At 53.1% G+C, this 23,192-nt stretch overlaps 1 protein-coding gene across 21 annotated transcripts; it reads left to right on the top strand.

The window, feature by feature from the left end:
* Window positions 1–282: 282 nt before the first annotated feature.
* SLC29A1 (solute carrier family 29 member 1 (Augustine blood group)) lies at window positions 283–15,327 on the top strand. Of its 21 annotated transcripts, none has more exons than XR_013992564.1 (16): window positions 3,968–4,120; window positions 6,202–6,299; window positions 7,466–7,548; window positions 9,457–9,538; window positions 9,656–9,858; window positions 9,958–10,097; window positions 10,374–10,508; window positions 10,599–10,696; window positions 10,844–10,922; window positions 11,398–11,492; window positions 11,727–11,835; window positions 12,050–12,135; window positions 12,522–12,721; window positions 13,120–13,295; window positions 14,013–14,120; window positions 14,676–14,833. XR_013992564.1 is itself a non-coding variant. In XM_081038035.1 (14 exons), exons 1-14 carry the CDS (start codon window positions 319–321, stop codon window positions 13,229–13,231), a joined length of 1,674 nt encoding a protein of 557 aa, XP_080894161.1. In that variant the 5' UTR covers window positions 283–318; the 3' UTR covers window positions 13,232–13,773. The 21 variants fall into 21 exon arrangements, 12 of the variants coding, with proteins under 12 accessions (XP_080894161.1, XP_080894154.1, XP_080894164.1 ...); XR_013992565.1 differs by having other exon boundaries at window positions 14,653–14,833; XR_013992558.1 differs by lacking the exon at window positions 3,968–4,120 and adding an exon at window positions 283–472 and having other exon boundaries at window positions 14,013–14,834.
* The last annotated feature ends 7,865 nt before the right edge of the window (window positions 15,328–23,192 follow it).

Here is a 23,192-nt window from a genome sequence, read left to right as displayed (position 1 = left end):
GGCCTGGAGAGGAACTGACTCTCCTCCGTCTCCACATCCCCAGACAAGGGGGGACAGGAGGTCCAGTGTGGGACAATACTTATCCCTGGGACAACTGACAATTTAGCGGAGAGGCAAGATTTTAATCCAGACTATTTTCCAGACTCGGGATTTACCTTAAAAGAATGAAGACCTTGATTTCCCAGAGAATCAGTCCTGCCCCACCCCCAAGCCCAGCATGCAGCAGGTACTCAATAAATACTTTTGAATTCTTGGGATGCCTTTGAAAGTCTTGTCACCAGCACTCAAGCCTGTGCAGCGAGACAGTCCCACCGGGCAATGGGGATGGGGAACAACTCAAGGCTCCATGATCCGTTGTCCCTGTCAGCCCTCATCTCCAGGAAGTTGTTTATTTTGTCTCCCTTCATTCAGGACTGCACACTCCCACCCAGCAGTCCCCAGGCTCTTTTAGAGTTCGGTTGTCCACCTCAAGGTAAGGAAGAAAACGTCCTTGAAAGAGTTTGGAGACTCTTTTCAGCTAGTGGCGGTGGGAGATTTGTTAGTTTAGGGACCCCGGGGGCAGCCCCCACAAATGCACTGCTCCCCTGAGGGACACTATGTCCCTAAAGAGATGGGGTGAGCGGTGACCTGAGGAAGTCACCGCTTCATTTCCCCTTCCCCAATGGGAGGCCCCTCAGGGGTCAAATAAGAATTGTTATATGTATTTGCAATTCAGCCTCCGGATACTTTGCTTAGGGCTGCCCTGCAATAGTCCTCCCGCCCTCTCCCCTCCCTCCCGCAGCGAGTCTTGAGCTCTAGGGATACTGACATCTTTCAGGACCCTCATCCTGTCCCCACACCCGTCAGAAGCTTGCACAGGGGGAAGACCTGAGACCAGAGCTGTACGCCCCCACCATCCCACCCCCTGCGGGGCTTTCCGCCAGACCCTTGCTTCCCCACTTGCTGGGCCATCTGCTTCTTCCAGAAGTCCTCAAAAGCCGGTGCACGTGCTCGCCCCTCTCCGCAAGGAGGCCTAGGGGGAGGGGCGGAATGAAGTGGGTGAGGTCCTCTGGGAATCACGGCGCCTTCCCCACCCCTGCTTCGGGCCTTGCTCCTTCTCCGCGGGCCTCCCCGAAGCGCTTCCCACTCTCGCAGCGTCGGGCGGGCGCGGGATGGAGCGTTACAGGCCCTCTCCCGCCCCCGGCGACACAGACCCGTCAGGCCCCACGCAGACTGCGATTTCTGGCTTCGGCCCCAACCCCGAGGTGAGGGGCCCAAGAGGACTACCTGGGGCCGCCGGGCTGAGGATTTCCGCCCCTCCTCCCCAACTCGGAGGCTCCTCCAAGGTCTGCGCAGGTGTGCGTGGAGCAGAGGCGGGGCCGCGGGGGGCGGGTGGGGAGAGGTGCCCGTGGGGCCCTCCTTGGGTGGGAATATCAATGGAGTCGGAATCTGCAATTTCTGGCAAAGGGGGTACTTTTCTGGGACTTTGAATGCCACAGTTAGCTGACTGCCCTTCGCCCCAACCACATAGATCACGCAAAGTCAGAGACCCTCTCCGAGCAGAGAGTAGGGGCAGAGATCTGAGAAATTCGGCTAGAAGGCCAAGTCCAGACCTAGTGAACAGAGCCGGTACCCACTCTCAACGAAAGTGAGGGGTGTGAGGTGAGGCTGACCCCAGGAGAGCCGAGCCTGTATTTATTTTAAATGTTGATATTTTGTTCATCATGGATTTTTTGCATTAACTTTGATTTTTTAAAAAAATACTGCATTAAAATATTATCTTGATTCCTGAAGTTTGGGGCGCCCCCTTAAATTTTCCACCTCAGGCAAGTGCCTCACTGGCCTTGCCCTAATCCCAGCCCTGCCACAAGGTGTGGTGATAAAACCACAAACACAATTGAGAACACACACAGTCACGAGACATGTGCTGGTGGCAAAACGCTGGGCGGAGCCAACACACTTCCAGCAAACACGAATGGGCACTGGAGGAAGATAGGACTGTGTGTGAGGTGGTGAGGCCAGCTTAGGGCCTGGATGGGGGAGGAGGGAGTCTGGGACACGCCACAGTTCAAAGAGGGTGGGAGTGGGGTGCAGCTGGATCCGTCCTTCCTGCCCCACTCCTGTCCCAGAGACCTGAGGGAGCCATAAAACTGGGCAGAGGGTGAGGAGGACCGCCTGGGCCTGGCTAGAAAACCTCCAGGCACAGGCCCCTGTGAGTTGGGGCTCCTCGGCTGTCCAGCAGAGGGCCCTGGCACCCAGCAACAGTGTCTGCCCAGGGAGGTGGCTCAGGAGGGGTTTGGGTGCTGGCTGGGGGCCCAGGCAGGGTGAGTGCCAGATGGGCTTCTCTCCAGCAATAACAGCCCTGGTTAGGGAGCAGGCCAGGCTCAGCGGGGGCGGAGAGAGGAACCCTGTTCCGACCTGGGACCCTCACCACTTCCCTCCAGTTTCTTTCCACTTCAGTTCCCTTTGCATACAACTGCAGATACTGACCACCAGCCTGGCCATGCCTGGCGGATCTGTCTGACCACTAAGGCCTGCCACCCCCTCAGGCCCAGAGCCAGGCAATGAAGTTGGGGATAGAGACAAGGGCCAAGGAATAGGCGAGAGGAGGGCCTGGAGAGGAAGAGAGACTGGACAAACACAGGGTGGAAATGGGGGAGTGTAGACCCAGACATGAAGTGGCCCTCGAGCCATGGGGCAGTGCCTAGAAAAATACCACCAATACCCCTCTTCCTGTGCTCTGCTTGGGTAAGGCTGGGGGAGGATGCTGTGCCATGTCTCCGTGGGACAAGGAGCCGGAAGGCTGGAAATACCCCTTCTGGAGTAATTTGGCCAGCGCCCACTGATCCTAAGTAGAAAAGCTACCCCTCCCCTCAAGACCCAGTCTGTTCTCTGGGGAGAGGGTGTGACTCTGCCTTATCCCTATGATGTTAATACGCCTAATTGTTGATTAGCGTCTGTGGCTTCTCCCGGGGACAGATCTTTGGTGGTGGGGGCAGGGGATGGGGTTTTCTCTCCTCAGCCTTTGGATTTTCCTCCAGCACTGAGGGCTGCTGTAGAGGCAGTGATAGCCCCTTCCCCACAGTTTACTAACCAACAAAAAGGGAGGGACTCCCTTCCCCTAGCCTTGGAAGTACAAGAAGGCCTAATGAACTCCTCAGCATGCGCACCTCCTTCGTCCACCAGTGGAGGATGTGGGGCTGGGTAAAGCTTCTGCCCCTGCCCCTGACTATCAGGACAATAGGATTCACTCAGGATGTAAGGCTGTTCCGGGCTTTTTCTCTTGCTGTCCCCAACTGTGTCTCAATCTTTCCAAAGTTCTGGATGTAGAAACAGTGAACCATGGGATGGGGTACAGGCCTGTGCCTCTGCCTATCACCCCACGCAGAGTCACACTTTTCCCCTCCAAGTCAGGGTTGTAGGTGGTGTGCGTGTGTGTTAGAGGTGGGAAAAAACCCACCATGCAAGTCACTGATGATACAGATTATGTCGGAGGGATCCCAAGGCCTGGGGGGTGGGGGTGGGAGGAAGGTGAAAAGCAGAGGACCCTAGAGGTCTGAAAGGAAGAACAGGGCACTGAAACGGGAGGGCGTCGCTGGAAAGGAAAAAGGTGCAGTGTGGAAGACAGTGGTGTGCGAGGGAGTTTAGGGAGAGATAGCGGAACATCTGAGATGGAGTACGCACGTGGGGGTGGCTGGGCCTGCCTGAGCAGGTTTGTAGCTGACAGAGCCCGGAGACGAGTTCTGTAGGATTTGTGAAGCCCTGGCACAGGGGAGACTGGGGGTACCCGTGTGAGACTCCACGCTCCAGCGCCGCGTGCTCCTTGCTGGGGTAGGTTTCAGTGGGGCCCAGCCCAGATAGGTACGAGCTACAGAAATAACGCGAGGTGTGGGCCAGGCCGCCCTGGGGGGCGCAGAGGCTCGGGATGGGGGACCCCTTCGGGGCCCGAGCGGCTGTGCGGGTGGCAGGGGCATTCCGGGGCGGGGCCGGCGGCGCTGGGGCAGGCCAGCGAGCGGAGCGGCGGGGCGGGGGTGCGCCCGGGGCGGGCCCAGCGGAAGGCGGGTTTGAACGCTTTGCGGCGGGCGCGGGAAGCGATCAGAGAGCGCGTGGATCTCCTCGCGGGAGGACTCCTTCCCAGCAGGTGCTGCCTAGGGCCGGGGGGCCGGGGAGCTGGGGCCCACCGGGCGGAAGACACCACTTCCTGCCTGCCACGAGGTTAGGGAACTCGGGCCTGGCAGTTACGCGGCCGCGAGGGGAGACGCCGAGTAGGGCACCCCCGTGCGGATCTTACAGAGCCGCGTGCAAGGATCGGGGTGAGGGGGGACCCTGCAGGGACCGGGACCCGAGCGGTGCAGGGATGGCACGGCTCCTGGCCAGAAACTGGCTGTCGCTGAGCTGACCCCCGCAAGGGGCTAGTAGATAGTTAATGTCGATCACTCTTGTTGGTACAGAGGAGGGGCTGCGCCGCTAACTGCGCGGGGTGAGGATCCTGAGTGGGGCTGGGGGCAAGCTGAACGAGGTGGAGGAGCTGTCCCCTTAACCCCCGCCTTTGATTGCCAACTCGTGTTCCTGGTCGCGTCCTCATTTATTCCCGCAAAGAGGACGCTTCCTTCACTCAGAGAAAGGACAAGGGCACACACGCTTCGTGTTTTCTTCCCAGGGGAGAGCAGTGGTGGGTGAGGGCTGCCCCTCACCCCTCTTGGGACCTCGCCTCTGCGCAGTCCTCTGGTAACCTTTAGACCCTTCCACTTGTCCATCTGCCTGTGTGAGCTCTCCGTGGCAGGCTGTGTGTATTAATGTGGGGGATGGGGGCTGCTTTACAGCTGACAGTCATGTCAGACTGGAGGTGACCTCGGGCCCTACCTAATTTTCTCCCCTTCGTTGGAGTAGAGCACCCCCACCTCCCAGTATCTTTCTACCTTCCTCCCCATCCCAGAAGGACCTTGAATAAGCTGTACTGTTGAGTTTGTATTTCACCTCATTCCTGCACCAGATCTGTGACCTTAGGCTCTGAACTTTAGCTGCCCCTACATGTTCAATGGAGACAGTTTAGAACTAGTTTATGGATGGTTGTGAGGGAAGAGTGGGTAGCTGCAGGCAGTAGCTGGCCCCATATGGCATCCTGGGGAGTGGAGCATTTGATGCTAACACAAGGGTGTGTCTAGAAGCTGGGGTGCCTGAGAGGTGTTGGGAACCTGCATGCGGGGAGGTGCTCAGGTTGGTAGCTGCTTTCTGGACCCCATCCGGCCTGGCCAAGGCAAGGCTGGAGGGACACCAGACCCCCTGGTTGCTACTGGGCAAAGGCAGGAGTAAAGTACCTAGACTGGCCTGCTGCGTGTCAGGATGGGGGCGGGGGGGGGGGGGGGACGGCAAGCTGTCCTTGGAGTTGAATTTTGCCCAGGACTGGGGTGAGTTTCCTGAGAACTGAGAGCAGGGGTGTTAGCTGGGGGATAGGGCAGAAAATAGTATTCTTCTGAGCCTGAGGCAGATTTCACTAAGGAAGGGGACATACCCCATTCTCTCTACCCAGTCTCTGCTCTGTTTTGAAACTGCTCCTGCTCTTTACTGCTAGGAATCTTTTGTGTGGGGTGGGGGTAGGGTGAAGCATAGGGTGCTCCGAGGTGAAAAGCTGGGAGTTCCTCTCCCTATTTCCTAATAGAAAACTTGAGTCCTGAGTCTTTTCCTTCCACCCCTCAGGGTAGAGCCCTCTTTTACATTTTACATTTCCATCCCTCTAGAAAATGTAAAAACTTGTTCATCACTCTGTCCCCAGTGCCTGGCTAGTGGGCAGAGGTCCTCCGTAAATATTTGTTGAAAGGACCTGGCTATGCTCCTCCCTCCCCAGTCTTACAACTCAGGTGTGGGCTGGGGTGCTCAGGAAGACTTTTGGAGGGTGGAGTTTACCCAAGGAGGGGGTTGAGAGAACTTACTGGGACAGCAGAAAAGCCCATTGAGGGCTGGGGTCCCCGACCAGCCGACCTTGTGTGTTTGCCTTGGGCTGGGACCTGGAGCACTGGCTGTACCTGTGAGTAGAGCCACCCCCAGCTCCCCTGCTGAGACTGTTGGGTCTCTTATCTCCAGGGCTACAGGGCTGTTTCTTTATCTCCCTGGTTGAGTGTATGTGGCTCCTGAGAATGGGGACGCTGTCTCTCACAGCAAGGCCTAGGGGGTTCTCTCCCCATATGCCCTCTGCAACTGTCTTCATTCTGGACCCTTCCTCAGGACGATCCTATGGACAAAGCCTGCCACCTGAGCTGGAGCTAGGACCACCTCCCAGGGACTGCCCAGGCCCCCTTTGCTCCCACCCTTCTGGGCATCGGGTGAGTGCTGGCCCAGGTGGGCTTGGGGGAAAGACATGTCCTTCTGGCTCCAGAGCTAGCCCCCCATGTGGGGGATGTACAGCACGTGCCTTCCTGGCTTTCCATGCTATCCAAAGGGAAAGCTGGCGCCGAAGAGGTCCTAGCTACAGAAATGAGACAAGGGGGGAGCAGGAGAAGAACACTGAGGTGGGGGAGCAGGAGAGGGACACCAAGTGGGGAGGCTAGGAGCTGTGGGACTATGCAGTTTGTCAGGCCTGTGTCCTGTCCCCGCCCCCCTCCAATCTTCCCTTCAAGTTTGCTCTCAGAAAGGGGAAGAGTGCAGGGGCTTAGAAGTGAGTCAGGGAGGAACCAAGGGGGGATGGGGTGACCCTGGGGCCTGGAGAGGGTGTGAGGGGAGAGGCCAGGCTATGTTGTGGAGAAAGCGGTGCCCCACACCTATCAGGAAGTATTTTCCTGGAAAACTGGCCAGGAACTAGGAAGCTCCTTGGCAGTGGCTGGAAAGGAAGGTGAAGGTGTCACCAACAGAGAGGCTGGAGTCTGGGGTGCCTCTAGGAGGTTCTTCAGAGTGCACCCTAGCCATGAGTCCAGGGGCTCCCCCAGGAGGGTAGAGAGGTCAGACTTGCAGAGAAGTGGGGGAGGCCTCTGTGGCTTGGCCTCACTCTTCACCTTTGTGGCTGCTGCTACTGCACTTCTGCTCGTTTTGTTCTCCCTCTTCCCTCCCCTCCCCCTCTCTGTTGTATCTCCTTTCTGTTTCCCTCATCCTGTCCCTCCTTCCATTGTCGTCATTGTCCCTGACCCCTCTCATCCTCTTCCCTGCCTTTGCCTGTCTTTCCCTCCCTCTCAGAGTCCTCCTCCTTCTCCCCTGTTCTCCACCCTCTGGTTTCCCAGCTTACAAACTGCTCCGCTGCGGGATAAAAATAGCGGTGGCAGCAGCCAGGCCAGGCTTGGCGCCAGGTAAAGCCTGAGCAGGCAGGGGGACCCAACAGGACTGGCCAGAGGGGTCAGATTGAGCAATCCTGAGAGGCAGGGCCAGGAGAGGGTCCTGCTGGATTCTACAGCTTGCCAGCCATGTCTACCCTGCCCCCTCCTAACCACCCCTCAAGAGTCTGAAAAGGCCTGTGGGGAAACAGGGTGGAGACAAGGCCTCACACTGCTTCTGCCCCCAGCAAGCCTCGGAGGGAGGGAGCTGTCAGCCAGACAAAACCAAGACCGCCGTCACCATGACAACCAGTCACCAGCCTCGGGACAGGTACTGAGGGACCAGGGCTGGGGATCCAGAGGAGTGAAGACGGGTTTCCCGCGGAGCTGGGTGCAGTGTTCTTTGTAATTTGGAGTTCTCACTGCTGACTGGCCGTCTATCCATGTAGCTCGGAGTCATGGTGTATCAGGGGTGGGGGCTATACATGCCTTAGCTGGATGTTGGCTGGGGTGTCTTGGGGGGGAGGAGCCAGGGTGGGTGAGTGGCAGCCTCTCCCTGGCCTGTCAGTGTTTCCACTGTTGCTCTCTAGTCAGCCAGCAGCTTCTGGCTTCTCTACCACCATGGGGGAGGCACTTGGCAGTACTCTTCATTCCAGAGCACATCTGGCAGAACGCGCCCCTCCCTCAGGGCTGCCCCTTCCTCAGATGACCTGCTCCTCCCCACCTCTGGAGCGTGTGACCGCCCTCAAGTTAGACCCGCAACTGTAATCATGCACATATGTTTTGGAGGAAGAGGCGGTAGCTTGATTCGAGTTCTCCAAGGAGCCTAGGACCCGAGAAAGTTGAAGTCATGCCTCAGGGCCAAAGCTCTTCAACACAGGCCCCTGACCCCATCATCTCCCCCTGCCTATTCTGTCTCCCACCTGTGCCAATGGCCACAGAACTAGCCCAGCTCTAGCTGTGGGACCTTGGGCACTTAGCGTGATCTTTCTGGGACCATTTCCCACCTGTAAAATAGAGGGGAGGTTTATTTGAATGGGAGAGAATTTAAGGAGATAGTAAGTGCAGGCTTGGCTCCCTCCATCGTCTCCTCCACTCCCAGGCTGCCTGCCTGCCCCTTCCCAGCCTCACCACGCCCAGCCATTCTCTGAACCCCTTTCCATCTCCATCACCTGTTGCACTCATCCACCCCACTCTGACCCTCTATTGTGTGTGACCTTGGCTGGGAGTTTCTCCATCCTGGGTCTCTGAATCAAGCCCTTAGCTCTCTTTTTCAAGGTAGGGAGTATAAGAGGCAGTTGTAATGGCTCAGACCTGCCTAATCAGAGCACTCACCCAGGCCCTCCCTGTGTGAGGGCACACCCAGTGCTCTGGCCAGACCTGTCCAACTGCATGGGCTTTGTCCCTGCCATCTCCGTGAAGAAAGCAGATGTTGATTGTGGGAGGGGATGGTAGACATATCTGGAGACCACAGTGTGGGGCCCAAGGCTGACCGGGGAACTTGGCCCCTCCCAGACAGGCCCTGAGGTATAGGGCTTGGGGCCGTGTGCTGGCCAAAGCTAGAGCTGCTCTTATTCATATTCTGGGGCCCAGGTTGACATCCAATGGCCAGATACCTCCTAGCCTACCCTACGTGGTGTGACCTACAAAGCCAGTTCTGTCTGGGCCCAGAAAAAACAGCTCCCTCACTTCCCAGCTGCCCCAGGACACCACGCCTGCCTGTCCCACTAGGTCCAGAATGGTCTGGAGTTTCTTGACCTCAGAATCCTCTTTGGGGAGCTACACAGTTCCCTGCCCAGACTGTATAATCACTTCCAGCCTTCCTGGCAGGGGTGAAAAATACTTGCTGTTTGCTTTCTTACTCACCCGCCACCCCCAGCCTTTAGCAGGATTTCCAAAACCACCTCCGGATGTGTGCGTCCCACTGGTTTCCAAGCCTGCAGAGTCCCCCGAGTCTTCGGGGGGCTGAAAACCACCATCCTGAGACATGCCCTTCAGTCACTTCTGGTTCCCCCACCCCTGAGGACTCTGCTGGGCCCTTTTCCCTATCCCAGGAGTACTCCCCCTCCACACATACCCATAGGAGGACACATGCACTTGGACAAAACCAGATGCCCTGAGCCCTAGGACAGCTGGAGACTGAGTGTCAGGGAGGGATGGGCTTCCCTGGGTGGGTTTGATTTGGGAAGGAGGGTGGGACGGCAGGTTACTTGGCCCCTCTTTCCTCTCCCATCCCCAGGTACAAAGCCGTCTGGCTTATCTTCTTCATGCTGGGTCTGGGGACCCTGCTCCCCTGGAATTTTTTTATGACAGCCACTCAGGTGAGACTGGGGGGACTGGGCTCCAAGGGGCATATCTCACTGGGCATGTCGGGCCTGGATCTGTACTTGTGGGCACAGCGGGAGAGGTGCCCACACGCATCTCTGCGTCCCCCACAGTATTTCACAAGCCGCCTGAACCAGTCCCAGAATGTGTCCTCGGTCACTGCCAACGTGAGCAGGGACATCCAGGCCTCGGCCCCCCCCGCCACACCTGCTCCAGAACGGAGTTTTCTGAGTGCCATCTTCAACAATGTCATGACCTTGTGTGCCATGTTGCCCCTGCTGGTCTTCACCTGCCTCAACTCGTTCCTGCACCAGAGGTGAGCGCCCAGGCCCAGCCTGAGCCGTGGCTGCCTCCGCGGTGCCCTGGGCGGAGCTGCTGCTTTAACGCCTCTCTGCCACCTTGGCCTGTCCCATAGGATCCCCCAGTCTGTGCGGATCCTGGGCGGCCTGGTGGCCATCCTGCTGGTGTTCCTGATCACCGCTCTCCTGGTGAAGGTGCACCTGGATGCCCTGCCCTTCTTTGTCATCACCATGATCAAGATCATGCTCATTAACTGTAAGCAGGGCTGGGAGGGCACCTGGGGCAAAGACCTTCCCACATACCCCCACCCTTCCTTCAGACCGCAGGCAGCCAGACAGGAGTCCATTCCGACCCCCAGAGGAAATGGATGCCAGGGTCCATCAGGGTGGAGAGGCCAGAGTGGGGCCGGAGAGAAGGGCCACCGAGCATCAAGACTCACTGAGAGGAAAGCAGGGGTTACAGGGACCTGTTTTCCCATGAACCCCAGCTGGCTGGCCCCCTCCCCTGCTAATGCCCACCTTGTTGCCCCAGCGTTCGGTGCCATCCTGCAGGGCAGCCTGTTTGGTCTGGCCGGCCTCCTGCCTGCCAACTACACGGCCCCCATCATGAGTGGTCAGGGCCTGGCAGGCATCTTCGCGTCGGTGGCCATGATCTGTGCCATTGCCAGTAAGTCTTGCTGTCCATCTGCCTGTCACCTTGGTTTTTGTGGGGAGAAGGGGGTGGGGCCTGTCTCATCACTGATACCTTCCACCCCAGGTGGCTCGGAGCTTTCAGAAAGTGCCTTCAGCTATTTCATCACAGCCTGTATGGTCATCATTTTGACCATCATCTGTTACCTGTGTCTGCCCCGGCTGGTGAGCAAAAGGAGAAAATAGGGGTTTTTCGTCTGGGGGGGGTCCAGGGTGCCAGACCAAAGGTGTTCTGAGGCTGAAACCTGGGGGGAGGCAAAGATTCATGAGACCCCGCCCCTGAATCCATTTCCTGTCTCCTTCACTTGCTAGGAATTCTACCGCTACTACCAGCAGCTCAAGCTGGACGGGTCTGGGGAGCAGGAGACCAAGTTGGATCTCATTAGTAAAGGTTTGAATCTCCTGAGGAAGCGGGGGTGGAGGACGTCCTCTCTGGAGGGGGGGGGGGCAGCGGGGCACAGAGGGCAGGAATGAGTACACAATTTGCTGGCGGAGAAATTGGAACCAGAGGCCAGAGGGGCCACAGGTGGGGTGAAGGGGACAATGGGAAATAAGGGCTGGGAAAAATAAAGTGGGGGGGATCCTGAATGACCTTATTCAAGGCATTCGCCTGAGGGCAGTAGGAAGCAATTTCAGATTCTTGGAAAAGGTGTAACATGAGCTGAGGCTCCTGGGAGAGGACAGGACCCAGGGACTGTCATGGGGATTTAGAGGTCTGGGCTAAGTGTTAGGGTGTGGCTGTGTCCTGTGTAAGGGAATGTCCACTCCCAGCTAACCCTGGCCCCTTTGGGAAATGTTGGTGTCATTTCCTGTTGCTCTGTCTTTCTTATAACTTGAAGATTCTTCCATAACCTGTCCCCTCTCAGGAGAGGAGCCAAGAGCAGGCAAAGAGGAGTCTAGAGTTTCAGCTCCCAACTCTCAGCCCACCAAAAGCCACTCAGTCCGAGCCATCCTCAAAAATGTGCGTGGCGCATGCGTGTCCTGCCCTCTATCTTTTCCCCTCTTTCTCTCCTCACTGTCCACCCTCTGCCCAGCACTATCCAGTTCGTCCCTTTCTGACCTGAGACTGGCCACTCTCCTGGATTCATGTGCGTGTGTCTGTGTGCGTGTGTGTGTATGTGTGTCGGGGTGGGGGTTCTTGGATCTTGAATGCACAGACACCATGAAGACGTGGGCCTGGGTCCTTTTCCTCCAGATCTTAGTTCCAGCTCTCTCCGTCTGCTTCATCTTCACGGTCACCATTGGAGTGTTTCCTGCTGTGACTGCTGAGGTCAAGTCCAGCATTGCAGGCACCAGTGCCTGGGGTGAGGACACCGGGGATTCCCAGGATGGGGTCGGGCAGGGACTGGGGTCCGGGGAGAGGGACCCTGGGACTCTCCTGGTTCATTTGCCCTTCCTTGGGCTAAAAGCATGTTCTCCACTTGACAGCTGGGGAAACTGAGCCCCCGTGAGGGTCAAGTTTGTTAAATCTGCCTCCGGACCTAATAACCATCCCCTAATGTAGTCTTCCTTTTACAGGAAAGTACTTCATTCCTGTGTCCTGTTTCTTGACTTTCAATGTCTTTGACTGGCTGGGCCGGAGCCTCACAGCTGTAACCATGTGGGTAAGTAGAAGACAGCACCAAGCCCCTGTGAGATGCAGGAGCCCCCCCTTGAAACCCAGAAAGGGCACCAAGAAAGTATGTGGCAAGGGGACCATGCTTTTAAAAAAAACAAGGCATGAAGTACGTATAGTAAGGTGTACAAGTCTTAAGCGTACAGCTTAGTGAACACACACACACACACAGACACACACAAACACACACTCCCTGCATAATCATCCAGGGCTAGATGGAGAACATTTATAGCATTCCAGAAGGCTCTACGCTGCCCCCTCCCAATCAGTACCGCCAACGGTAACCAGGCTTTGAGGTTTCAGTACAGATCCTGAGGGGCTCCAGATGGAGCCCTGGGGGCCAGCCCGGGCTAAGGCGCTGCCTGGTCCCCACAGCCCGGGAAGGACAGCCGCTGGCTACCGAGCCTGGTGTTAGCCCGGCTGGTGTTCGTGCCTCTGCTGCTGCTGTGCAATGTCCAGCCCCGCCGATACCTGACCGTGGTCTTTAAGCACGACGCCTGGTTCTTCATCTTTGTGGCTGCCTTCGCCTTCTCCAACGGTTACCTTGCCAGTCTCTGTATGTGCTTCGGGCCCAAGTGAGTAGGGAACTTGGTGGCATCAGGCAGGGTCTAGAGCCCCAGTGGGGAACACGCAATGGAGGGAGAGAGGACAAAAGGAAACCCTGATAATGGAGCTTAAGGTTCCCAGGCGGAGAGAGGAGACAGCCAGGGAGGGGCACCTAGGCTGAAGGTGAGGAGTGAGGGGTGGGGTACGCAGGTTTGATTAGGTGGGGATGTGGGAGGGGGCTCGCAAGTAAGGTGGAAGACAGCACCCAAGACATGTTCCCCTAAGAGGGAAAAGACAGATTGGAGTTGGGAAAGCAGGACGGGTTGGCCAGCAGAATTAGGTGCTCAGTCAAGTCTCCCGTGATGCTCTGGGTGGGAGCTGGAGTAGGGGCCATCCTAAGGTGGCCTTGCCTCCCTCCCTCCTTTAGGAAAGTGAAGCCAGCTGAGGCGGAGACAGCTGGAGCCATCATGGCCTTCTTTCTGTCTCTGGGCCTGGCGCTGGGGGCTGTCTTCTCCTTCCTGTTCCGGGCGATTGTGTGACCATGGATGGTTAGAGAACTGCGCTGGCCTCCTGCTCCTGCCCCTTCTTCAGAGATGGGCAAGGGTGAGCTGGCGGTTTTCTCTTCTAGCTGACTTCTGCTTTCTCACGACCCGTGCTGGGCCCGGGTGTCCAGTCTGGGTGGACATTGGGGACATTGTGAGCCTGAGGGTCAGAGTCTGGGGAGGGGACGCAGTCACTGCCTATGCTCGAATACCCCACACTTGGTTCTTACCAATCATTGACTGAGCAGCACAGCAGAGGCTCCTCAGCTCAGTGTGTGTGTGTGTTTGTATGTCTGTATGTTTGTCTGCCTGGCGAGGGGCCAGGACTGTCTGTTCTAAGGTCCAGTCTGATGTTTCCATCCACTTCTTTCTCCCCCGTGCCTCTTCCCATAACCTCTCCCTGTCCCTTCCCTGCTCCCTGTCTTATTCCTACCCATCATGCACCCTGCACAGTTGCCATTGTACTGCCTTTTTTATACTCAACAGAAACCAGGCACCTTCAGGGGCTGTCTGAGTAAATAAACTTTTTTGTTTTTGTCTCCGTGGCTCCTTGTGTCCTCCAGCCACGGCTTCATGCCCAGGAGAGAGTAGAGAGATGGCAGCCTGAGTCTGGGAGGATGAGCATGACCCAGCTGGATCCTGGCGAGCACTGGGCCTGGGTCCAAGTTTGGGGGTGGGGTGGGAGTTCATCCTCTTGGCGCCAGAGGGGCTGCAGTGACCCCTACTGGGGCCACAGAGGAGGGATAGGCCTGGAGCCAAAACACCCCTTCTTCCATAGGACTGGCGATGGAGACAGCACCCCATCTTTCTTTTGTCTTCACTGTCACCCTCTCAACTCTGTCCTCACCCCTCAGCCCCAGCTCCGGGAATGAGCTCTGCAAAACCGGTCAGTTCTCCCCCTACCCACCTCCCTCTACCCAGCTCCTGGCTATACTCCCACACCCCCCTGGCAAGAAGAAGCTGCGCCTGAGGGTTCTCCCCTACCTGGCACTCTGCCCTGACACCAAAGCTCAGACTTCCTGGTGAACAAGGGACCTAGGTGTCTTTGCATGGAAGCTGGGCCCTCCCCTTCTGAAACTCTGGCCTAGGGAGAGGTGGGATGGTGTGGAACCATGAGAGCGTCTCGGTGGAGGGGGCCATACCACTGGGTCCCCCGTCTCAAAAATGACTCTTCCTGGGCCGGCCCAGTGGCTCAGGCGGTTAGAGCTCCATGCTCCTAACTCTGAAGGATGCAGGTTCGATTCCCACATGGGCCAGTGGGCTCTCAACCATAAGGTTGCCAGTTCAACTCCTTGACTCCCGCAAGGGATGGTGGGCTCTGCCCCCTGCAACTAAGATTGAACACGGCACCTTGAGCTGAGCTGCCGCTGAGCTCCCGGATGGCTCAGTTGGTTGGAGCGCGTCCTCTCAACCACAAGGTTGCTGGTTTGACTCCCACAAGGGATGGTGGGCTGCGCCCCCTGCAACTAGAAACAGCAACTGGACCTGGAGCTGAGCTGCGCCCTCCAGAACTAAGACTGAAAGGACAACAACTTGACTTGGAAAAAAGGCCTGGAAGTACACACTGTTCCCCAATAAAGTCCTGTTCCCCTTCCCCCCAAAAAAATACTCTTCCTGACAGAAAATGGGACCAGAGCTCTGGCCACCATGGACCCATCCCCACCCCCAAACCCCCTGCCACACACTTTGCTGACCCTGACCCTCAGCACATGTCTCACACTTCCCAGAAGGGCAGGAGGTATTACCACACAGCTCAGATTGTTCATTGATCCCTGACCAGCAAATTGCTACCGAGTTGGCATTCTCTTTCAGGGCTTCGTTTCTGAGTCTAATTTAATTGAAAGCTTCAGGCCTCATTCAAGGGTAGTTAGTATATCATTGTACGGAGAATGAGTTCATGTACTCCATATCAAACCAGAGTACACATCTGAGGTTGGTGACAAGGCAGTTCCTTTGAGGTTCAAAAGGGGTTCCTTGAGTATTCTCCAGTCTTTGCAGAGCCAGTGAGTCAGGTGGAGATAAACCTGTGTTCTCTCTCAGTCCTTCGAGACTTCCCCATTATTCCCAAACATGAAAGACCTTTTGGGCTCCTTCCTCAGTACGTCAGCCCTTCAGACATCCTGTGTTTCTTCCTTGGGTCCCTTTACCGCCTCTTGCCGGGCTTCTCAGGACTCCTGTCCAGGTCTGCTTCAAACCATCCCACACATAGCCACAGGATAATCTGAAAACAAATTTAGTCATTTGCTGGTCTCACTCCCGGGAACAGGCCTAGCATTTCCAAATCTTCCATCAACAGCCAGATGATGCAATTCTTCCCTCTCTGCACCTCAGAACTTTTGTAACTTTGCAACACATCCTTTATCATGCACTTCTCCTATTCCAGCTACCAGATTTTCATTTTTCAGGTTAGAGTCTACATTCTATTCATAGGTTGACTAAGCTATAAGTGCAGTACCTGGCTCCCAGAGGTACTCAAAAGTGTTTGCTCCGGGTACCTGCTGGTTCCTCCCCACACAGTCTTGTGTGGGGAGGTCTCCCCACACATGCCTGACTCCAGCTGGGTGGTAGCACTCATTTCGCTGTCTGTGCCCATGGGATAGAGATGGGTGTTAAGTACGCTCCCCAAACCCAGCAATGATTTGAAGGAGGAAAAAACATTTAGTCACTTCTTTCTGTACTTACACGGGTGTTGAAAAAAATTACTAGAATATTTTCCCAAAAGTATTATCTTAGACTCTTCCCAGAAAGGCAGGACGTTTTCTAATGCAAATGACAAAAGTGTGCAATCTCACTCACTTCCATTCTCCTGACCACAGTATTTTCACCTGAAAACGGGGAGGAATAGGGGTTAGAAAAAGCATTCAGGTCTCCTGCCTGCCCAACTGCAGTGATGGCTCGAGACCACAAGTGGGCGCTCTGCAGGCAACACCTGTGGGAGGCAGGCCTCTGTTGAGCTTCACCACTTTTCTCCTCCCGTGTTTCCCCGAAAATAAGACCTAGCCGGACAATCAGCTCTAAGGCATCTTTTGGAGCAAAAATTAATATAAGACCCGGTGTTATATTATTATATTTATTATATTATAAGACCCGGTATTATATAAGACCGGGTCTTATATTAATTTTTGCTCCAAAAGATGCGTTAGAGCTGATTGTCCGGCTAGGTCTTATTTTCGGGGAAACACGGTAGGACTTTGTTTCCTATAAAGTGGGGAGGTCTGAGCATAAGACTCTGCCAGGTATTCCTGATTCTGCCATGACTTATGCTGGTCATCACCTTCCTTCCATGGGACGTTTCTGCCCAAAGCATCAGTCTATGTATTCAGCTGTTCTCCACCCTGGGATGGCTGCTACTGCAACACAGAAATTCCCTCTAGTTTGATCTGATCTGGTAAATTGTAGGGGCTTTAAATTTTTGAAAAGCGAAGAGCTCCAACAAAATCAGTCTTCCTTAAAAAGGGAAGTGAAGCCTCAGGCATAACTGATGAATATATCAATTCTTTCAGGTGAATATGGAAAGATGGTGAGGGCAGTATAATGTGTGTGTGTGTGGTGGGGGGGGGGCTTGACAGGAAAAACCTGATTATTGGGAACATAAATTATTCTCAGAATGTTCAACTATGATAGTTATACTATGATAGTGATTCAAAATAGACGTGAGCAGAGAAATGCAGTCATTTTAAAAAGAGCCATTCTCTGGCCGCAGGCCCTGCCTGAAACATAAGTCTTGTCACACAGGAAGAGCGGCAGCCTGAGGGAGGTCAGCCAACCAGCCGATTAGACAGGGAGGCCAGGCTGGCAGTGAGGCCTGTCTGGTTCCTGGGGCAAGTTGGCAATGAGTGTGGATGGACACGGGCACCTCAGATGGGAGGAGCCACCCACCCACCCACCCAATCAACCCATCAATGGCCTATTTCCTAGCTAGGGCTCTAGTTGTCTCCACATGACCTGGCTTTCTACAGTGGGTCCCCCCTGGGGGAGGATGTGCTCACTTCAAGCCCACTAAAAGCCTTAGGAGTTCTGGTGCTCCCTGTCAATGAGCCAGTTGGCATTCTGGCTCCAGACTGCAGGGCTCGTGCTAAATGAGTCAGCAGGACCCCAAAAAGTGGGGCTCTGTCTATGAAAGCTGCCTTCTCCCAGACCTTCCTATGGGGTTGTAGGGTGGTTGAGATTCAGAGCCTAGGACTTCATCTTGGGCCTGCCAGGTACCAGCTGTGGGACTGGACAAATTACTCATCCTCTATGACCCAGCTCCTTGTTCTTAAAACGGGGTAACATATATGTATGGACTTGCTAAGGGAATTAAGGGAGTCTGCGGGAAAGCCTGGACCTAGGATGTGAGGACCCTAGAGACGCGTGGCGCCCAGAGGGACGAGCCTCAGCACGGGGCGCTCCCGACCCCCCTCCTAAGTGGCTCGCTGCTCCTCCCCAGACGCCATTCCTCTGGCCCACACCTCCAGCCCCCCCCCCCCCGCCCCGGAAGCTTCGAGAACCAAGCCTCATTTTCCCCACCGCAGCCATTCCCAGTGCGAACCACCCCTTGGGGACCCCACCTGGTGCGGGAGAGCGGATAACTGCATAGCCCAGGAGGGGCCGGACGCGGGGCGAGAAAGCACCGGCCCCGAAGGTCTTCGTCAGCCCCGCCCCTCGGCGAGGGAGAGGGGAGCAGGATGACGTCATCCCTCCCGTGCGCCCCCTGGCGGGAGCGCAGCCCCAACCCATGCAGCTTTCCGCATCTGACCCCTGGCCAGGGAGACCCCACGGGGTATCAGGTGGACTCCACTGCCCTTTAAATCTGAGTGACCTTGAGCCAGGCACTTTCCATCTCGGAGCCATTCATCTGTAAAGCAGGGCCAGTAACACTTGCCCAGCCTACCTCTCCCGGTTGTGAAATTGCAGTGAGATAACAACAGATAGCAACTATTACTTTCACCTGTCACTGCCCACTGTCTTAATCATTGTGTATTATTTCCTACATTATCCCAATTACCCCATGAAATGCTAACTGTTGCTATACCCATTTTACTCCAGAAAACCGGGGCTGAAAAGGTTAAAGATGGAAAATATTTTGTAAACTGCAAAGCACCAGATAAATGTCTGCATCCCCCTCTCTCTCTCTGATACACACACACACACACACAGATGAGAGTGTTCCCAGGCAGTGAAGGGGATGGAAAGATACTAAAGGTCTCATGTGACCGCATGGCACCGTAATGCAGGGTTGGTGCCCCTTCCTTCCCTGCCTCCAAAACATTCCAGAGTCATCTCTTTTCACAGGGATCCCAGGCATCCTAGAATTTTGAACTCCCATATCATCTTTCCCAGGTGAAACTAGAAAAGTCCTTACTGACATCTAACCTCAGTTCCCACCAGTAGCACTACTAGTCCTTTATCCTGGTGTGGGTGGACCAGGCAGGCACTGGGCCCAATGAATGACCTAGAAGTCAGCTGAGACCCGTACATTGAGGACTTCTACCTGGGGCCAAACAGGTGGCAGGCAGAACAGTTAAGTAGGTCACGGTTGTTTGTGGTACTGTCTGACCCCTGCACCTTCCCCTGCCTATAGTCTGCTCTGGGCTGAACTAATTTGGGGTTAAATTTTACTTTCTCCATCAAAGGGGGACTGGAACACTGAATAACACCCAAGACAAAAAGGGAGGTCTGGTGGGCATGATAGCAGGAGGAGGACAAACAATTTTGGGCTGGGCTGACAATGGCATGTAGGCAGGACTGAGTCACACCCCTTAGGCTACTGATACTACATCCTCGAAGAGTTAAGACACAGTCATATGTGTATTAATAGAGCATGTTACCAAAGATGTCTCATTTACGCTTCCAGCATAACTTAGATCGCAATTTCTGGCCTCACTACACTCCCTGAGGACTTGGTTCTTGCCCATGACCGCAGCCATCAGCCTCTGCCTCTAGGACATCTCTCCTTGGTGGCCCACAACGTACCTAAAACAGACTTCCTGCAACCTAGAGCGGTGCTTCTCCATTCCCCGCAGCCCCCACCTTCTATCATTCTATCTGAGAAAAGATGTACACACACCTCTTCCCCACCCTGTCCCATCTCTCCACCTTGGGCCTCTCCCTTCTCCACGCTATGTCCTGTGGAGTTTCTCAGTGTGTGTTTTTTGTTGTTGTTGTTGTTTTAAACAACACAATTATCTAGCTTGACTTAATAGATATAACATATTTAGACCTTTACCCAACAACTAGATAATATTTTTTTTCTCTCAAGCATGCATGGAGCATTTATAAATATTAGCCACATTCTAGGTTACAAAAGAAGTCTCAAATACAAAAGATCCAGTATGATACACACCACTTTGTATGTCTACAACACAACTAAAGGATGATATTTTTAAAAAACTGAAAATTCTCAGTCAGAGAAGCAACAGGAGGCCTCTGCCCAGGCTGAGTCTCTATGTTCCCTCCAAAATGTCACTTAGCTTTAGCTAGATTGGGGGTCTGCAGAAGTGTAAAACACTTTCAAACGGATCAAAGAAGATACCATAAGGAGAGTCAGAAAATCCTTAAAACCAAATTATAATAAAAACAATATGCATTGAAACGTATGGGGACATAGCGAAAATAGTACTTGAGAAATTTGTAGCCTTAAATCCTTATGTCGGTAAAGAGAAAAGGCTGAAATTTAATGTGCTAAGTATTAAAGTTGAGAACATAGAAAAAGGACAACAGAACTGACCCAAAGAAAATAGAAATAATGAAATAAAAGTTCAGCATAAACTTAAAAAAATAAAGAAATTAGGGGTGGCCGGTTAGCTCAGTTGGTGAGAGTGTGGTGCTGATAATACCAAGGTTGCCGGTTTGATCCCCGCATGGGCCACGATGAGCTGCGCCCTCCTTAAAAAAATAAATAAATAAAGTAAAATAAATACATAAATTAATTAATTAAAGAAGAAGAAAACAATGAAATGAAGGTCAATATAAATAAAATAGATAGATCTCTGGCAAAATGTCACACAAAAAAGGGATAAGATATGAAAAACAATTTTAGGAATGAAAAAGGAGACATGTTTTAGATAGAACAGAGATTAAAAAGACAGTCAAAGAAAATAGTATGCCACAATATTTAAAGATTTCAAGAAATATCCAGAAAAAATATTAAGCAAAATTGACTCAAGGAGAGGTAGAAAACCTGAATACTCCTATACTATTAAAAAACATATATATTTAGTCCTTAGTTAAAATGTTTCCATACAGAAAACTACAGACTAAGGCAGTTTTATAGGTGAGTTCTACAAAACTTTAAAGAAATAGATCATTTCAGTCTAATATTAGTAAGTCATTAATAAATTAAACATATAAAGAAATTTTTAAATGATATTCTCAATAGATGCAGAAAAATAATTTTGATACCTATTTAGATTAAAATGATAAGTTAGGGATAGAAAGAGCAAATATGCTCAATGATGAAGAGTAGAAGCATTCTTTTTCTGATCAGAAATGATATAAGAATGCCCAGAATCATTGTTTCCACTCATCATTGTTCTGCAGGTCCTAGCTGTGCAGTATAACAAGAAATAAGAGACACAAGGATTAGAGAGGGAGAAACTAAATTGTCATTGTTCTCAGATGATAGGTAAGGTTATACCTAGAAAACATCAAAAAAACTGATGAACAAATTAAGAATTAATAAGGTAATTTGCCAACGTGCATGATAAATAAACAAAAATCCATTGCTTTCAAGCTCTGGGAAACAGAAATTGAAGGAAGTTTTCCATTTACCATAGCATCAATAATAATAATAATAATGAACTAACACATAAAGTGAGCTTTGAAAGTTGTACAAGGGACTTCTCATGTCCCAGCAGAACATGGAAACTGAGGTGAAGGAACAGAGTGCAGGCTGGCCATGCAGACCTGCTCAATTGTTTAATGTACGAGAATCTGAACATCAAGTCTATTGGCTTGTGAGGATGTCAGTCCAGGGTATTCCATATGAAATGCAGAGATATAAACCCTATGGAACTGGGAAGAACCAGAACTGAGAACACACCTGGCAGGTGCTGAGCTTGTTCTGAGAGCTAAGGATCCAGAACTATTCCCCATGCTTGTACAATCCCTCATGTCCTGATGCCCCCTGGGTACTTTGCTCACCCATTGCCCCTTATCAGAGCACCCCTCAGCAGCCTCCTAGATGACCTTGAAACGCCAGTGGTGCTGCTCAACTAGGAGATCTCTCAGTTTGAGCAGCAGCAGAAGGCCTCTGCCCAGCCTGAGTCTCCAGGCTCCCTCCAAGACCTCACCTAGCTTTAGCTAAATCAAGGGTCTGCAAACCTTTTCTGTAAAAGGTAAGAGAGTAAATATTTTAGACTTTGCAAGCTATGTGGTCTCTGTCAGAACTATCAACCATGGCATTACACCATGAAAGCCCCAAAGACAACATGTAAACAAATGAGCCTGAGCAGGGCTGTGTTTCAGTAAAACTTTGTGGACACAAATTTAAATTTCATATACTTTTCACATGCCAACATGTTATCTTTTGATTTTTTTTCCAACCATTAAAAAATGTAAAAACCATTCTTACCCATAGGCAATACAAAAACAAGCAGCAGGCTCACTAGCTGCAGGCCATAGTTTGTCTTGTTTCATGTCACCGCCCTCCAATGGCAAAAGATTGGGTTGGGTCTTTGAGGCCAGGTCAGTAATAATGGATATCTAGGGAACATCAAGCATTGCAAGTACTGCTGGGAGTAGGATTCTGGAGATTGGGGGAGGGGGGGTCGGGTTAAACCATCTTTAATAGCCGCCAGTGGCTTCTCTCACCCTCAGTTAAGGTCAGAACTTCTTAGTATGGCATTTGGGCCTTTTTTAAATCTGACCCCTGCCTGCAGAGTGTCTTTCAGCTCTTCCTGCCTTCCTCAGGGGTTCGTGGACTATGGTCCCTCTTGTCAGGGTCGTGCCTTGTTTTTCTCCTAGACCTGTACCGTGGCCTGGCTAGCCATAGCCCTAAGCCTGCCCCCTTCCCCAGGCTGAGTTAGGAGTCTCTGATTTTCTCCCATACTGCTATCATTCACATTTGGCCTGGGGCAGTCGCCAGTAGCTAAAGACTCCCTGTCCTTATGCATCTCTGCATCCCCAGGTGAGGCTCACAGTGGGGACTTACTGAGCATCAAGGAGTGGGAGAAGTCATCTTGGAAGGCTTCAGAAGAGAAGTTGGAATTTCTGTGTTGGTTCAAGATTTGAGATTTTTCCCGTTAGAAAAACCCCTGAGTACTCTCTGGTCCTGACACTGATCCACACGAGTGATTCCCGCTCTGCTTTGGACTTGTGTCCTGAGAGGGGAGACAGCTTTCCCACTCCATTTCTGTAGCAGGGTTGCAGCAAGGGAGTTAGTGTAGCAAAGGCTCTGAGCTGACTGACCCTGATGGAGTCCCTGAAGCCTTCCCTTCCCAATCCCTAGAATATGCAGACTCACTTTTACCTCTTCACAGGACTGTGAAATGTTGTGAATGCTCGTTGTGAACTAGGAAACAGATTTGTAATTAGCTAGGCCCCTTCTGCCCAGAGGGAAAGGGAGTGTGTTAAGGGACTATGCTCCTAGTTTGAGATTTTGATCAGAGAATCTTGGAGCCTTCCTGGAAGCAGCACCATGCCCCTTCCCATACTCATTTGACATCTCCCAGCCACAGTCTTCTCACAAACCATAATGATGGGGTGTAGATGGGTCAGGAGAGATGAAACTGGGGTGTTGGTGGCAGGGGTGATGAGGTCTGGGATGTGAGGCAAGGAAAGCAAGGGTCCTTTGTTCTTTGGAATTCTACACACAAACAAAGAAAATATGAAGGAAGGAAAGAAAACTGGGCACCAGGGCTGGCGACAGAGGACTTCAGGTGGTGGTGGGGGAACACCTCCCCAGCATTGCAGGGACAGACAGAGTGGGTCAGGAAGGGAGTTGATGGACATCTACAAGGTCACAGAGTGGGGAGTG

Source organism: Rhinolophus hipposideros, assembly GCF_964194185.1.
Source record: "Rhinolophus hipposideros genome assembly, chromosome: 3".
Taxonomy (NCBI): domain Eukaryota; kingdom Metazoa; phylum Chordata; class Mammalia; order Chiroptera; family Rhinolophidae; genus Rhinolophus; species Rhinolophus hipposideros.
The sequence above is the reverse complement of the archived record's forward strand: the minus strand, read 5'-3'. Positions and strand labels throughout refer to the sequence as shown.

Bases quoted from the DNA above. Each gene is read 5' to 3' on its own strand.
- SLC29A1 (XM_081038028.1), top strand. From the start codon at position 325: ATGGGGAACAACTCAAGGCTCCATGATCCGTTGTCCCTGTCAGCCCTC. The intron at 9,859-9,957 runs GTGAGCGCCCAG...CCTGTCCCATAG, and splicing joins AACTCGTTCCTGCACCAGAG to GATCCCCCAGTCTGTGCGGA. The intron at 10,509-10,598 runs GTAAGTCTTGCT...CTTCCACCCCAG, and splicing joins CATGATCTGTGCCATTGCCA to GTGGCTCGGAGCTTTCAGAA.